The 13,493-nt window shown below is 35.4% G+C and overlaps 1 protein-coding gene across 6 annotated transcripts in view; it reads right to left on the bottom strand.

Moving 5' to 3' along the window:
• ZNF280D (zinc finger protein 280D) overlaps nt 1–13,493 on the bottom strand; it is a 117,608-nt gene that overhangs the window by 7,090 nt on the left and 97,025 nt on the right. For all 6 annotated transcript variants that reach the window (XR_001369444.2, XM_006163824.3, XM_006163825.3 and 3 more), the window contains one exon: nt 1,533–1,588. Coding sequence is in view for 5 of the 6 variants with exons in the window: in XM_006163824.3 (XP_006163886.1) it covers nt 1,533–1,588 (56 nt within the window). In the remaining variant the exon portion in view is untranslated. The remainder of the gene's footprint in view (nt 1–1,532; nt 1,589–13,493) is intronic.

Here is a 13,493-nt window from a genome sequence, read left to right as displayed (position 1 = left end):
AAAGAAAGAAAGAAAGAAAGAAAGAAAGAAAGAAAGAAAGAAAGAAAGAGAAAGAAAGAGAGAGGGAGGGAGAGAAAGAAAGAAAGAGAGAGAGAGATTACTGCCAAACTGTGTGTAATCACACCGCAATCCTTTTCCTCTATTTCTCTACCCTCTCAAGTTTGGGGGCATGGACACACATGTGTCCTGTGTGTTCTGTGAGCCACACAGGCTGCATTTAAACCTTGGCCAGTCATGTGGGATGCAGCTTTCTATGCACTACAGTTAACCACTAAGCTACAGTGCCATGCCTATTAACACATTATTTTTTCTCTGTTTTTGCTTTTCCTTATTTTCATTCTGTACCCATTTTTATTAACATTGTGAATGAAAACTCTTCTCTGTTTTATTTTGTGATCTTATGTTATTGGTATATCATAAAAATTCTGATTTTTACACCAATCCACCTTAATACTCTAACTAATTTTAATCATTCTTAGCTCATGTTCTTAGATCTTATCGAATTACTGGGTTGTCAGGAAAGTCACAACACATTTTTGCATAGAAAAGTGTAGAAAAATATGTAGTGGCTTTCCTGACAGCCTAATACATCATATGAAAGAAATTATACATTTTTTTCCTCATTTCAAACTCCAAAACTCCTATTTTTGTTCAGATCATATGAAATAGCTACTATTTACAGAAAACATTAAACAATATGAAGATAACTAGTCTGCTCTTTCTTTCTTTCTTTCTTTCTTTCTTTCTTTCTTTCTTTCTTTCTTTCTTTCTTTTTTTTTTTAGTCTGCTTTTTCTAACTGCATAGTTGAATTTCTGTTAACACTCTCCCCCCACCAAGAACTCTAGGAAAAATGCTACGTGAAGTAAAGGTTAAATAATTTTACTGCCCACATCTAAGAAACACCTTTATAAGGCTTTATTTCATAATTTGCTTCATAGGAGTAATTCATGAATCTCAACAGATTAATAAGCAACCTACTGTAAAATATACAGCATAAAAATAAGAATGAGGAATTATTTAGTTTAAAAGAACAAAAGAATAATCTTTATTAAAATAAAGTTCTAATTTGAATGCTAGGATTCTCTTTTACTAAAAAGGATTGAGACGGTTTTGCCCTCCTTAGTACTCTACCCAAGCAATAATTTTAAAATCCAGTCCCTGAATTCTGAAGCTTTTATGTTGAGATCCTACTGCAGAAGTAACTCGATAGCTTTTTGAAAAAACCTGAAAAAAAAAAACTTTGAGATTACCTATTTGCAATAATTGTCCTGACCTTGTAAATGTTTCCATGTGTTAACACTACCTATGAGTAAAAAATTAAAAATTTATAAAATGTATTCTGCATTTATAAAAGATGTAAAAACCAACACCTGGAATATATTTTTATTGAATTAAAATTCCTTTATTTTAATCAAAAACCATTACTAAAAGCAACATCACACATAAAATTTTAAACAGCCTATTGTCAATTAGGTTTAAAGTATTATTATACACTTGAATTTCAAGAGATTCAATTTTTCCTCATATTTACCTTTCAGAAATTGATGTTTCTGTGTCTCCTTCTGTCATATGAGGTCTTGCAATTCCCTGAAATGATTAATAATACTTTTTTTTTTCATTTCATAGTTAAACTTTAAGAAAACTATTTTTATTATGCTAAACTTTCTAGAAAAAAGGAACTTAAGTAGCCTAATAACCTAATATAACAAAGAAATGGAAAAATAATGTTTTAATCTAAAGTATAACCAGAATAATTCTTGTAATTAAAAGTAGGTTTTTAAAACTTTTATAAAAAATCTGTAATAATTCAGTTTCTGAATTGAGGTCAACCAGCAGTTATATCTAGTTATATCAATACCTGCTTTCCTTAAACTTTCTTTCAAATGCAGGCTACAACTACTTGAATAAAAACTAAACTTGAATTTGAAGAACAAGATGCATCCACAGTATTTTACATAAACATATCAAGTATAGACTTTTAGATAAAACATATCTGAAATTATAATTCCATGTTTAGTGTCATGGTAAACCTTCTACTGTCAATCTAAGAATATGAAAAATTAGACTAATTAAATATTTTGATTTTTTTCAAATATTTTATGGGGAGGAAATACAGTAAAATTTCATTGAGCCAGAACCCAGCCTAAACAGTTTGTGACAATTACCAGTTACTGAGCACATATATGTGAGACAGTATTTTAAAAACTTTACATCTGTTATCGCATTTAATCTTTATATTAGATAATATAAAAACCATGTTCAGAAGTTTGTTTATTTCTTCCATGAGTGAAAGAGACAGAGAAAGAGAGAACTCCCAATAGGATCCTGATACCATGATCCACTCCTGGTTTCAGCCAGCCCCGATCATGGGCACTTGGTTGCCAGCACACACAAGGTGAACCAACCTGGAATCTTCCCATGTGGGTCAGTATGCTACTGTCCAGCCCTCAGACCGTTTTTACAAATGAGAAATAAAACTGCCTAAGTTCAGTAGAGAACCCAAGGCAACACTACATTAAGGTAAAGACTCAAGTCTGTCTAGCTCTTAACCACTGCAGCACATTAACTGAAGCATGTACTAATCATGGTATTTTAATCACACACATTTATTTTCTTTCTCTCTTGAAGCCCTGCTAAAAAGAGGGCTAAGAGATAAGATTTTCATTAATAACCAAGAAAACATCAAACATACTAGTTGCTGAAGGTATTTCAACAAAGTGTTAGAAGGCTGAAGGTGGCTGGAGGATTAGCCATTAATAGCACAAAGGAAATGACAATGAAACATTTGCACTGGGGAGTGCAAGAAGAGTAAACTTGCCCAGGGGATCTAAGAAATATGGTAGCTGGACAAATCTAATATAATATCTGGAAAATTAAAGGTAAAAGTGAAGTACAGGGACTGCTGGAAAATAAAAGTGCTCCTTCCTGTAACTCACACAACAGGTACATATTCCTTCTATCACCAATGATAAAGTTATTTATCCTTTATCCTCTCAACTGGAGACAGTACAAACTTGTTGAACAGCAAAGGACAGGCATGAGGCCCAGAGAGGAAACAGAAATATTAAGTAAAAAAAAGTCCATATAGCAAATAGAGACCCATAGTTCCTCTCCCTACCCGGCTCTCAGTATGCTAGCAGCATATCACTCTACCATACCCAGTTAGAATATAAATGATTTCACTTTGGAGAAAATTATCAGCCCCAAAGAAAAACTTCCTGTAATGACAATTAGAGCATCCTCCTCATCAAAAAATAAGCTCAGATTCTGATTGAAGTTTAAACAATGACTATGCAGACTGTACAGGTTGACAGGATGCAAATTAAGGAAGCAACCTTCGCATTATGAATCACATTCATGGTTCTCAAAATGTGATTTGGACACCTGTGGAATCAAAGCCAGTTTCAGGAGGCATGAGAGGTTACAATTCTTTGTACAAAACCAGTGGTGAACGGGCGCGTGTGCGTGCGTGCCCAAGATCCCGAGAGGAGAATGGAGGAGAAGGGATTGCGGCGTGACCATCCCCCCTGGGGGGTGATTTCTCGCTTTCTGTCTCTATGTCTCTCTCTGTCTGTCTGGCGAGCACACGCGCCCTACAGTGAAAATCTCTCCAAAAAAAAAAAAGAAAAAAAAAAAAAACCAGTGGTGAATAAAGGTGCTGGCATCTTACCACGAATCAGGGCAGTGGCACCAAACTTAAAACTCATTGTATTCTGCACTTCCACAAACAAGCAATAAAGTTAATTTTATTAAATTTCCATCTTTGAGTTCATATCTTTTAGAGAGAGAGATTTATTATAGGGTGTGTATGTTCTCTGAAGAGACAGAGAGAGAGAGAGAGAGAGAGAGAGAGAAAGAAAGCAAGAAATCACCTCCCAGGGGAATGGCCATGCCATATCCTTTCCCCTCCATCCTCCTCTTGGAATCTTGGGCAGGCACGCACGCACGCACATGGACCTGGCATGAGTTGCAAGCTGCTGGGTCCAGGACTTGAACCGTGGTAGGCTACGTGGGAGTCCAGCAATGTAACCATTATGCTATCTACTGGTCCCAAGTTTGTATCTTTTCAACATGCTGTGTGATGAACTAAGAAGTAAGTATAAAGCATTACGGTTGCATATGGAAAACACTTGAGTTTGTAATTGAGTTGCAAGCTGATTTTAGCCATCTTTTTTAATGGAATGTCATTTTTATTTTACAGAATGACTATTACACCATGGATATTTAAATTTGGGTATTTAGAGGAAATTTTTGTGAAAATAAATTGAACCTATCACATAAAAAAAATTTGTTGTAATAAAATTAAGTCAGAATACTTTAGGAAAACTCATACCCACCATTGATAAAATTGTTGCTAATATTAATGAATGTGATCGCTCCATATTACATAGTAAAACAGGTCAACATTTGGAAGACCTACGTAACTTGGTGAAACAATTTCTTCCAAATGACCAGTGCATGATGTTACAAAATCATGCATGAATAAAAGATCCATTCAAAGTATAAAACAGACCAAAAGATTTTGATGTAACAAAGTACAAAAAGTTCAATGATATGATGACACATTCCATGCTGCAAAAAAGCAATTCCGCTTGTCTAGTACTAGTGTATAAAACAAATAATCACAATTATTTGAAAAGATTATTGAGGCACTGGGAGAGACTGGATATTCTTCTTATGTTTCAACTAAAACAACAGACTCAATTCAGAAGCAAGAGAATCCAGTTCACTTCTATTAAGCTAAATATTAAAAAGATACAAAAAAAGTGGTGCCATTCTTAACACTAAATTCTTTGTTTTGAAAAAGTTGTTTTTCAGAAAAAACAATGTTGTTAATGTTAACATAGTGGGTTTACTATTGTTTTTAAGTAAATTAAAAGTATTTAAAATGTTTTTTCCCAATTTGGAATTTTTTTAAAAGGTTCATTTAATTTCATTTGCTATCGTTATTATTAGTTTTTAATTCAACCAGGGAGAGACAGAAAGGGAAAGCGAGAAAGGAAGCTGCCACGCCCAGGACTTAAACCGTGGTCAGCCATGTGGGAGTTCAATGCCCCAACCACCACATCACCTGCCAGCTCCTGGAATTTCTAATAGGGTAAATATCAATGATTTTTGAGAGAGAAAAAAAAAAAAACAGTAAAAAGGTGGGTGCTATGCACCTTAGTTCAACTATCATTCAGGTAAATACAATTTTAGACGTGCAAAGACTTAAGATGTTAAGATGTGCTTCCTCCTGAGGAAGCTAGTAGAGGACATACTTCAATAAAATGATGAGTAAACTAAGAAAAACTCATGATTTAGGAATTAAGACCTCCAACAAAAAGAATGGCAAAGGAAAATCCTGATGCAACAAATCACGCAGCATTAGAGAGTAACTAACTCAAGTTGAAGCAGAGTGTCTGAGAGATTTCCAACCTCCTCTCCCAAAATCCTATTTTTGATGGGTATGAACATTTGGGGAAAATATTTCAAAATATTACACAGATAATTACAAGATTTTTAAAAATCAGCATTAGGTGCAAAGAAAAGTAAGCAAATGATTAAAAGAGATATACTTTTTCTTTTCTCTTTTTTTTTAAATGATTGATTTTTAATTTGACCAGAGAGAGAGAGAGAGAGAGAGAGGGGAAAGTAAGGAAAGCAAGCTGCCAGGTCTAGGATGTGAACCATAGTTGGCCATGTGAGAGTCCAGTGCCCTAACCACTATGCCACCTGCTGGCCCTCAACAAGTAAACTTTTTAACAACAGAAAAACAAAATGAGGTATTTAGGAAAGGAAATCATGTCGAGATTACTGCTATATCAAATGATACTAGAATCTGAGGCAAAAGGAAAATGTGTATTCCTATATACAAGATTTTGTGCAGTTTAATGTTTTCCTAGAACATTATCTGAAAAAAATACTAAAACAGTGAAAAGTAGGTGAATTAAAATACAAAACACTCACTTAAGTTTAAACATTTTGTTCCCACCAAAATCAGAATTATCATTCTACTTTCCCGCCTTTCATAGATGTAAACATGTCAATAATACATTTTCAAAATCTATTTTCTTATATTGTTTTCAAATGAGTAAGTTGCAATGTTTAAGATCTCTTAACAAAGTGACAATCATTAAAAACTTCAATATTTAGGGACCAGCAGGTGGTATGGTGCTTAAGGCTCTGGACACTCCCACATGGCCAACCACGGTTCAAGTCCTGGACCTGGTGGCTTGCTTTTTCACTTTCTCTCTCTCTCTCTCTCTGTGTCTCTCTCTGGTCAAATTAAAAAAATAAATAAATAAATAAATAAATAAACTTAAATCTTTAAAAAAAAAAAACTTCAATATTTGATAAACATCTAGAAGGGCCAACAGGTGGCGTAGTGGTTAAGGTGCTGGACTCTCACATAGCCAACTGAGGTTTGAATCTCAAATCTGGTAGCCTGAAAGTCCCATCAGGCACGTGTGCGTTCCCAAAATGCCAGGAGGAGCATGGAGGAGAAGGGACTACGGTATGGCCAGTCCCCCTGGGGGGTGATTTCTTACTTTCCTTCTCATTTTCACTCTCTCTCTCTGGTGAGCACATAAGCCCCATGGCAAAAACCTTAAAAGAAAAATTTGATAAATATCTCTAGTGTACAAAATATTTTATGCTCACTGAGTTTCATATGTGAATTTTAAAATTATTTATTTTAATTATTATTATTAAGTTTGGTATAAGGTATATATACTCACAAGAAAGAGAGAGAGAAAAAGAAAAGTGAAAAGGCCAGCCATCAGGTCCAGGACTCAAATCATGGTCGACCATGTGGGAGTCCAACCCCCTAATCACCACACGACTTGCTGACCCATGATTTTAAACAGACAATATCCCATTTGTTCACTTAATTCGCCTGTCCTTAAAATATACCCTCTGTACAAACTAAAAAATATCATCATATTCAAATTCATAAAGTATTTTTTCATCTTAAATTATGACTATGAGCTATGCAAGGCACAAAGTCAGTGTAATTACTTTAGGGAGGAATTACTGACTTGTATACCTTATAGACATCTGCCGCTTTGCTCCATTACCATATACCTAGCCAGGAGAAATTTTTTAGGTAATTGTCATTTCTTTCCACTATATTAACAATTTTTTTCCAAATAATAAACAGCTTATCCTGTGTTCTTAAACATGATGAGAAACAGAGTGACTCTACTGTATTAACAATTTAACAAGCTAGACCATATCCTTTTTTTTTTTTTTTAAGAATTATTTTAGAGGTCAGCAAGTGATGTGGTAGTTAAGGACACTGGATTCCCACATGGTTGACCACAGCTTGAATCCCAGACCTAGTGGCTTTCTTTCTGACTCCCCTATCCCCAGTCAAATTAAAAAGGAATGAATGAATGAATGAATAAAGATTAATTTTATTGGGCCAGCTGGTGGCTGTCTCTTTTATTTATTTTAACAAATTCTTTATTTTTAATAAGTTAAAAAGTTATTTATTTTTAATAAATTAAATTTTAATTTATTTTTAATAAGGTAAATTTTTCATTGTTTAATAAATTAAAATTTTATTTTTAATTTGACCAGAGATAGACAGAGTGAGAAAGAGAGAGATGGAGAAGTGAGAAAGCAAGCTACCAGGTCCAGGAACTGGAACCACAGTCAGCTATTTGGGAGTCCAGCACCCCTCATCACCACGCAGCCTATCAGCCCAACAAAATAATTCTTTTTTTAAAAAAACTTTATTTATTTATTTTTAATTTGACTAGAGATGGGGAGAGAGAGTGAGAAAGCAAGAGAGAGAGAGAGAAAAACAAGAAAGCAAGTCACCAGGTCTGGGACTCATACTGTACTTGGCCATGTGGGAGTCCAGTACCCTTAACCACCATACCACCTGCCAGCCCCCTCCAATTTTTTTTTTTTTTAAAGTAACATTCAGGTATCATTTCCAATACTTTCTTTTATTTCAATCAAGTCAGTAAAACTTTATTCTCTTGTCATGACATTATCTTTAATATAAAAATGCCTAAAAATAGGGCACATTTATTCATGATTGACTATATCTGATAACCACAAAATAAATTATTTCTTTATTTCATTCTCAGTAGCCCCTTGGACTTAACATGATTTGCTATTATAAATTTGTTTTGAATTTATTAGAAAACAAGACACAGGTCTCTCCTACATTTTTTTTAAAAAAGAATTATTCTATTGAACTTTATTTATTTATTGGTCCACTTCATTTTAACCAGAAAGGGACAGAGAAAGAGAGAAAAAGAGAGAGAGAGAAAAAAAAAGGGAGAAAGCAAGCTGCCAGGTTTGGGATTCGAACTGCAGTCGACCATGTGGGAGTCCAGTGCCCTTAACAAACACGCTGCCAGCCTCCACAGGTCCCTTTTTATGATTAGTTATATAATTATAATCTCATAAGTTCAACCAAATTTAGAAACATTCCAACATGAGGAATTGTAATAATTTCTTGTGATGCTTTAAGAGGTCAGTTATTTTTCCATAAAATATACTGACAACTAAAAAGGTTTGCATGTATTTTATCAGATTCTATAAATAGCATCTATTAAAATATGAATTTGGACATTTTTTAGTTTTATTTCTTCCATGAGATAATCTGAGAGACAGACAGTCATCTCTAATCAGGTTTTTACACGATTCACTCCAGCCAGCCCAGAGCACAGGCATGTGTACATATGTACACATCCTGCATTTACAAGGAGGCCTCAGGAAGTGAACCTAGGACCTTCCCATGAGGGTTCAGCATTGTGGTGTTGCCTTCCCATGGTGCCACCAGCTCGCCCATAAAAATATTTTTTAAAATACTCCAATTAAAAAAAATCATCATGGGGGCCAGTAGGTAGCATGGTGGTTAAGGGTGCTGGACTCTCACTCCATGCCCGACTCTGGTTTGTGTCTCAGACCTGGGGGCTTGCTTTCTGACTTTTTTTTTCTCTCTCTCTTTCAGGTCAAATTAAAAAATAACAATAAATAAAGTTGAATTAAATAATTCTTAAAAAATACTTTAAAAAATCTTTGAAACTATTTTTTGAGCTGAAATACTTATTTTATTATTGATAAAAATATGAAAGGAAAACAAAATAAAGACAAAAGCTCTTTGGTATAAGTGAACCAATTCACAACTGGAACACTTTTTTAAAGAGACCCATCTCTTGAAAATCTTTGCCCATCATGTAAAACAAATTATCCTCAGTCCTACACACTAAGAAAATGATTTCACTTTATCACAAATAGATGGTTACAACTAAGGATTATTAGAATCTATTTCAAATGGCATCTTCTGGGAACCAGCAGTTAGCGTAATGGCTATGTCGCTGGACTCCCACGTAGTCGACCGTGGTTCACGTCCCGGACCCGGTGGCTTAAAACTCACGCCGGGCGCGTGTGCGTGCGTGCCCAAGATCCCGAGAGGAGAATGGAGGAGAGGGGATTGCGGCGTGACCATCCCCCCTGGGGGGTGACTTCTCGCTTTCTGTCTCTATGTCTCTCTCTGTCTGGTGAGCGCACGCGTCCTATGGCGAAAAACCGCTCCAAAAAAAAAAAAAAAAGCATCTTCTTACTTTTTTCTCATGGTTATGTTCACTAACATTGCATAAGTATTTTTTCTCACAGTTCTCAGAAAATTCTTTATTCAACTCTGAATTTCATGGTAATTTTGTTCTGACAGTGTCAATATTAGAGCCTTTATCATGTTTACTCGCTGTGTTATTTTGACAAACTTGTTACTGCCCATATAATTGTGATCTATTTTTCCCATAGTTTTTCTTCTTCTGAACAATACACCACTTTAAAAAAAAATTAGTATAACCTAAAATGAATTTTAAATAATACATTTATAGTACTTCATTTAAGGGAGTTAACTTAATCCATATGTTATACTGTTTAAAACCAAATAGGGAGGCTGGCAGTTGGTGTGGTAATTAAGGGTACTGGACTCCCCACATGGCCAACTGCAGTTTGAGTCCCAGACCTAGCAGCTTGCTTTCTCACTTACCCTCTCTCTTTCTCTCACTCTGTCCTTCTCTGGTCAAATTAAAATACAAAAATAAAATAAATAAAGTTCAATAAAATAATTTTTTACAAAAAATAAAATAAAAAAAATAAAACTAAGTAGGTATGCGTAAACACGTATATGAAAAATACAAAAATCAATCCTAACAAAAACAGCATAAAACATGAAGTTTCTAGACAAATGTGGTGAGAAAAAAAGTAGTAAAAATATTTTTTTATAAATATCCAGAAGTAATAGTAAACCATCATTGTTTTAAGTAAGGAAAGTGCAGTTTTCTAATAAAAAAATAAATTTTCAGAAAATATCAGACATTTGGGACCAGCAGTTAGCGTAAGGGCTATGTGGCTGGACTCGCATGTAGTTGACTGCAGTTCGAGTCCTGGACCTGGTGGCTTAAACTCACACCGGGTGCGTGCATGTGTGTGCGTGCCCAAGATCCCGAGAGGAGAATGGAGGAGAAGGGATTGCAGCTTGCAGCGTGGCCATCCACCCAGAGAGTGATTTCTCGCTTTCGGTCTCTCTGTCTCTCTGGCGAGCGCATGTGGTTTTTCCTATAGGAAAAACCTCTCCCCCCCTAAAAAAAAAAGAAAGTATCAGACATTTTATTCTAACTTGATTAGTAAAAGGTCAAATCACTAAGACAGCAAAGATCAAATAATAAGCAGCAGTAATACTGCTGATCAAATGCATGAGTGTAGAGACATACTCTTGGAGGCTCAGTCTTACAGGGAAAATGAAAATCTGAATGTGGATCAAAGACATTTGAGAAAAAATATTCATCAATATAACATGCACTGTAAGCAAGAGGAAATACTGAAGGAACTGAACCTGGTGGAATATTGAGGGTGGCCAATGCAGTGAAAACAACAAAATCCAGGTCAAATCTATACTAGATGGACCCAAACTCAATATTAACAGTCTAACAAGGAAACATATGCCCAAAGCCAGCCCAATGCACCGTTAAGCACAGTGCATCAGGGAGCCAGATCCCATGTGGCCAATTGCAGTTTGAGCCTAGTGGCTAAAAAAAAAAAAAAAAGATGGATGAGTGTACATGCATGTCCAAAATCGTCAGAGAAATGGAGCAAAAAGTGTTGTGGAGTGACCACACCCCTCTGTGGGGTTCATTTTCTCTCACTCTCTTTCTGGTGAACATATATATCCTCTGGCGGTTAAAAGTAAAAGAAAACAAAGAAATGGTATGCCCAATTCCAGATATACATACTATATACTTCACACATAATGTCTGGCTTTTAATAAAAAAAATTAGGAAATCAAGGGAAAATGCACTGTCAGGAGACAAATCAGTAGAACCAAACTCAGATATGACTCAGATGTTAGAACTACAAGAGAGAAAAATTTAAATTACTATTATTAATATGGTAAATGCTTTGGTAGAAAAGGGGGACATGTATGACCAGAATGAACACAACTGAAAAATGAGTTAGTAAAATTCAATATAGGTCAACAGTTCAAAATTACCTGAATTCAAACACAAACAGAATAAAAAAGTAAGGTGGGGGTTGGAAACCAAAACAGGGGATCTAAAAACAGCATTTAAACATCAAGTTCTTAACACATGGGAAGTTGGAAACTCAGAATAGAGGACAGCTCAGAAACCACCTATTAGGATAAATGCAAAAATTACTAAATACACAAATAGATAAATATATAAAAAGCAAATGAACAAACCAGACTTACATTATATTCAAACTGCTAACAAATAAAAATTAAAATAAAATACTGATGGCGACAAAACAAAATTACATACTATACATACAGAAACAAAGGTTAAGATTTACAGTTAAAATCTTTCAGAAAATACTCAAGCTTAGAGACAACAAAATTCTTAAATTGTTGGAAAAAAAAGAAATAAAAACTATCAACCCAGAATTGTGTACCCACCAAAAAATCTCTTTCAAAAATGAAAATCAGGGCTGGCCCTGTGGCCTGGTGATTAAGGGAGGAGATCAAGGAGATCAAGTGGTCAACCGCACAGTCTGATTCCAGACCCCAGCAGCCTATGAAACAGGCTAGGCGTACAGAAGTATGTGGCCAAAAACCCAACAGAATGGCGAAACGGAGAAGAAACAGTAGTGTGACCATATCCCATTGGCGGGTGCCTTCTCTCTCTCTCTCTTTCTCTGTCTGTCTCTGGAAAGCTTCCTCTGGTAAAAAAGAAGTATGAAGAAAGAAGTTCCCCCTCAGCCTGAACTCTGGTTTAAAAAAAAGAAAGAAGAAAGGCTTTTTAAATAGAAAGGCTTAGAAAGAATTAATTACCAGGAAACTTGTCACAGGAGATACAAGAAATATATCAAAAGAATTTATTTAAACAAAAGGAACACGACAGACAGAAAAAGAGCTACATAAAGAAACAAAGAGCACTGGAAGTGCTTTTAAAGAGGGTGAATATAAAATTACCGTCAGCCCTCTGTACTCATGGGTTCTGCATCCATAGATAACAACTAACCACAGAGCAAAACTTGTATGTTACTGGGAATAGGCTGTGGCACAGCAGCAATAGAACTGAACCCAGAGGGGAAAAGTTCCAGGTCTTGTCTCAGAACTTGGACACATGCATATTCCCATGATGCAGAGTAGCTAAGACTAGAAATGGGTCATGGTGTGAAGACCCTGTTAAGTGAGTGTGAGTGTGTGTGTGTGTGTGTGTGTGTGTGCGCGCGCACCTTTCTCATGGAAGAAATTTAAAAATTCAAGAAAACATAAAAAAATGCTGTGTGGTTAGTGACGTGCACTATGTAATTAAAGTCTTTGAATGCATCTGTACTGAACATGTATAGATTTTTTCTTGTCATTATTCATTAAATAATATAGTATAACAACTACTCACATAGTATTACATTGTATTAGGCATTATCAGTAACACAGAGATGCTTAAAAGTATATAGGAGGATGTTTGTCGGTTACATGCAAATACTACACTACCCATACTTTTTTATGTAAGAGATCTTTGGTATCCACGGGGAATCTTAGATTCAATCCTGCTGCCTGTACTGAGGAACTATTAGACATTTTAAAGTTTTCAACTGTAACAAAAGGCAACTGTCTACAGCAAAAACTGTACCAATGTACCCTCTGTCTTTATAACATACAAAAAAATATACATTAACGATTTTTAAAAGGACAAATACACATTATCAATATCAGAAATGAAAGCAGGGATATCACTATAGAGCTCTTAGACATTAAAGAAGGCAATAATATAAGCAACTCCATATATATATGTATGTGTGTGTGTGTATGTGTGTGTATATATAAATACTAACAGGACCAGCAGATGGCGTAAGTTACCTCACTGGATTCTCATGTACTTGATGCAGTTTGAGTCCTGGACCCAGCGGCTCAAAAAATGCATGCTGGGTGCATGCATGTGCACCATCTCCCCCGGGAAGTGATTTCTCACTTTCTGTCTCTCTAGCGATCACACGCACCCTATAGCAAAAAATCTTTCTA

The sequence above is a fragment of the Tupaia chinensis genome, unplaced genomic scaffold, assembly GCF_000334495.1.
Source record: "Tupaia chinensis unplaced genomic scaffold, TupChi_1.0 Scaffold143231_1, whole genome shotgun sequence".
In the NCBI taxonomy this organism is placed as follows: domain Eukaryota; kingdom Metazoa; phylum Chordata; class Mammalia; order Scandentia; family Tupaiidae; genus Tupaia; species Tupaia belangeri.
The sequence above is the reverse complement of the archived record's forward strand: the minus strand, read 5'-3'. Positions and strand labels throughout refer to the sequence as shown.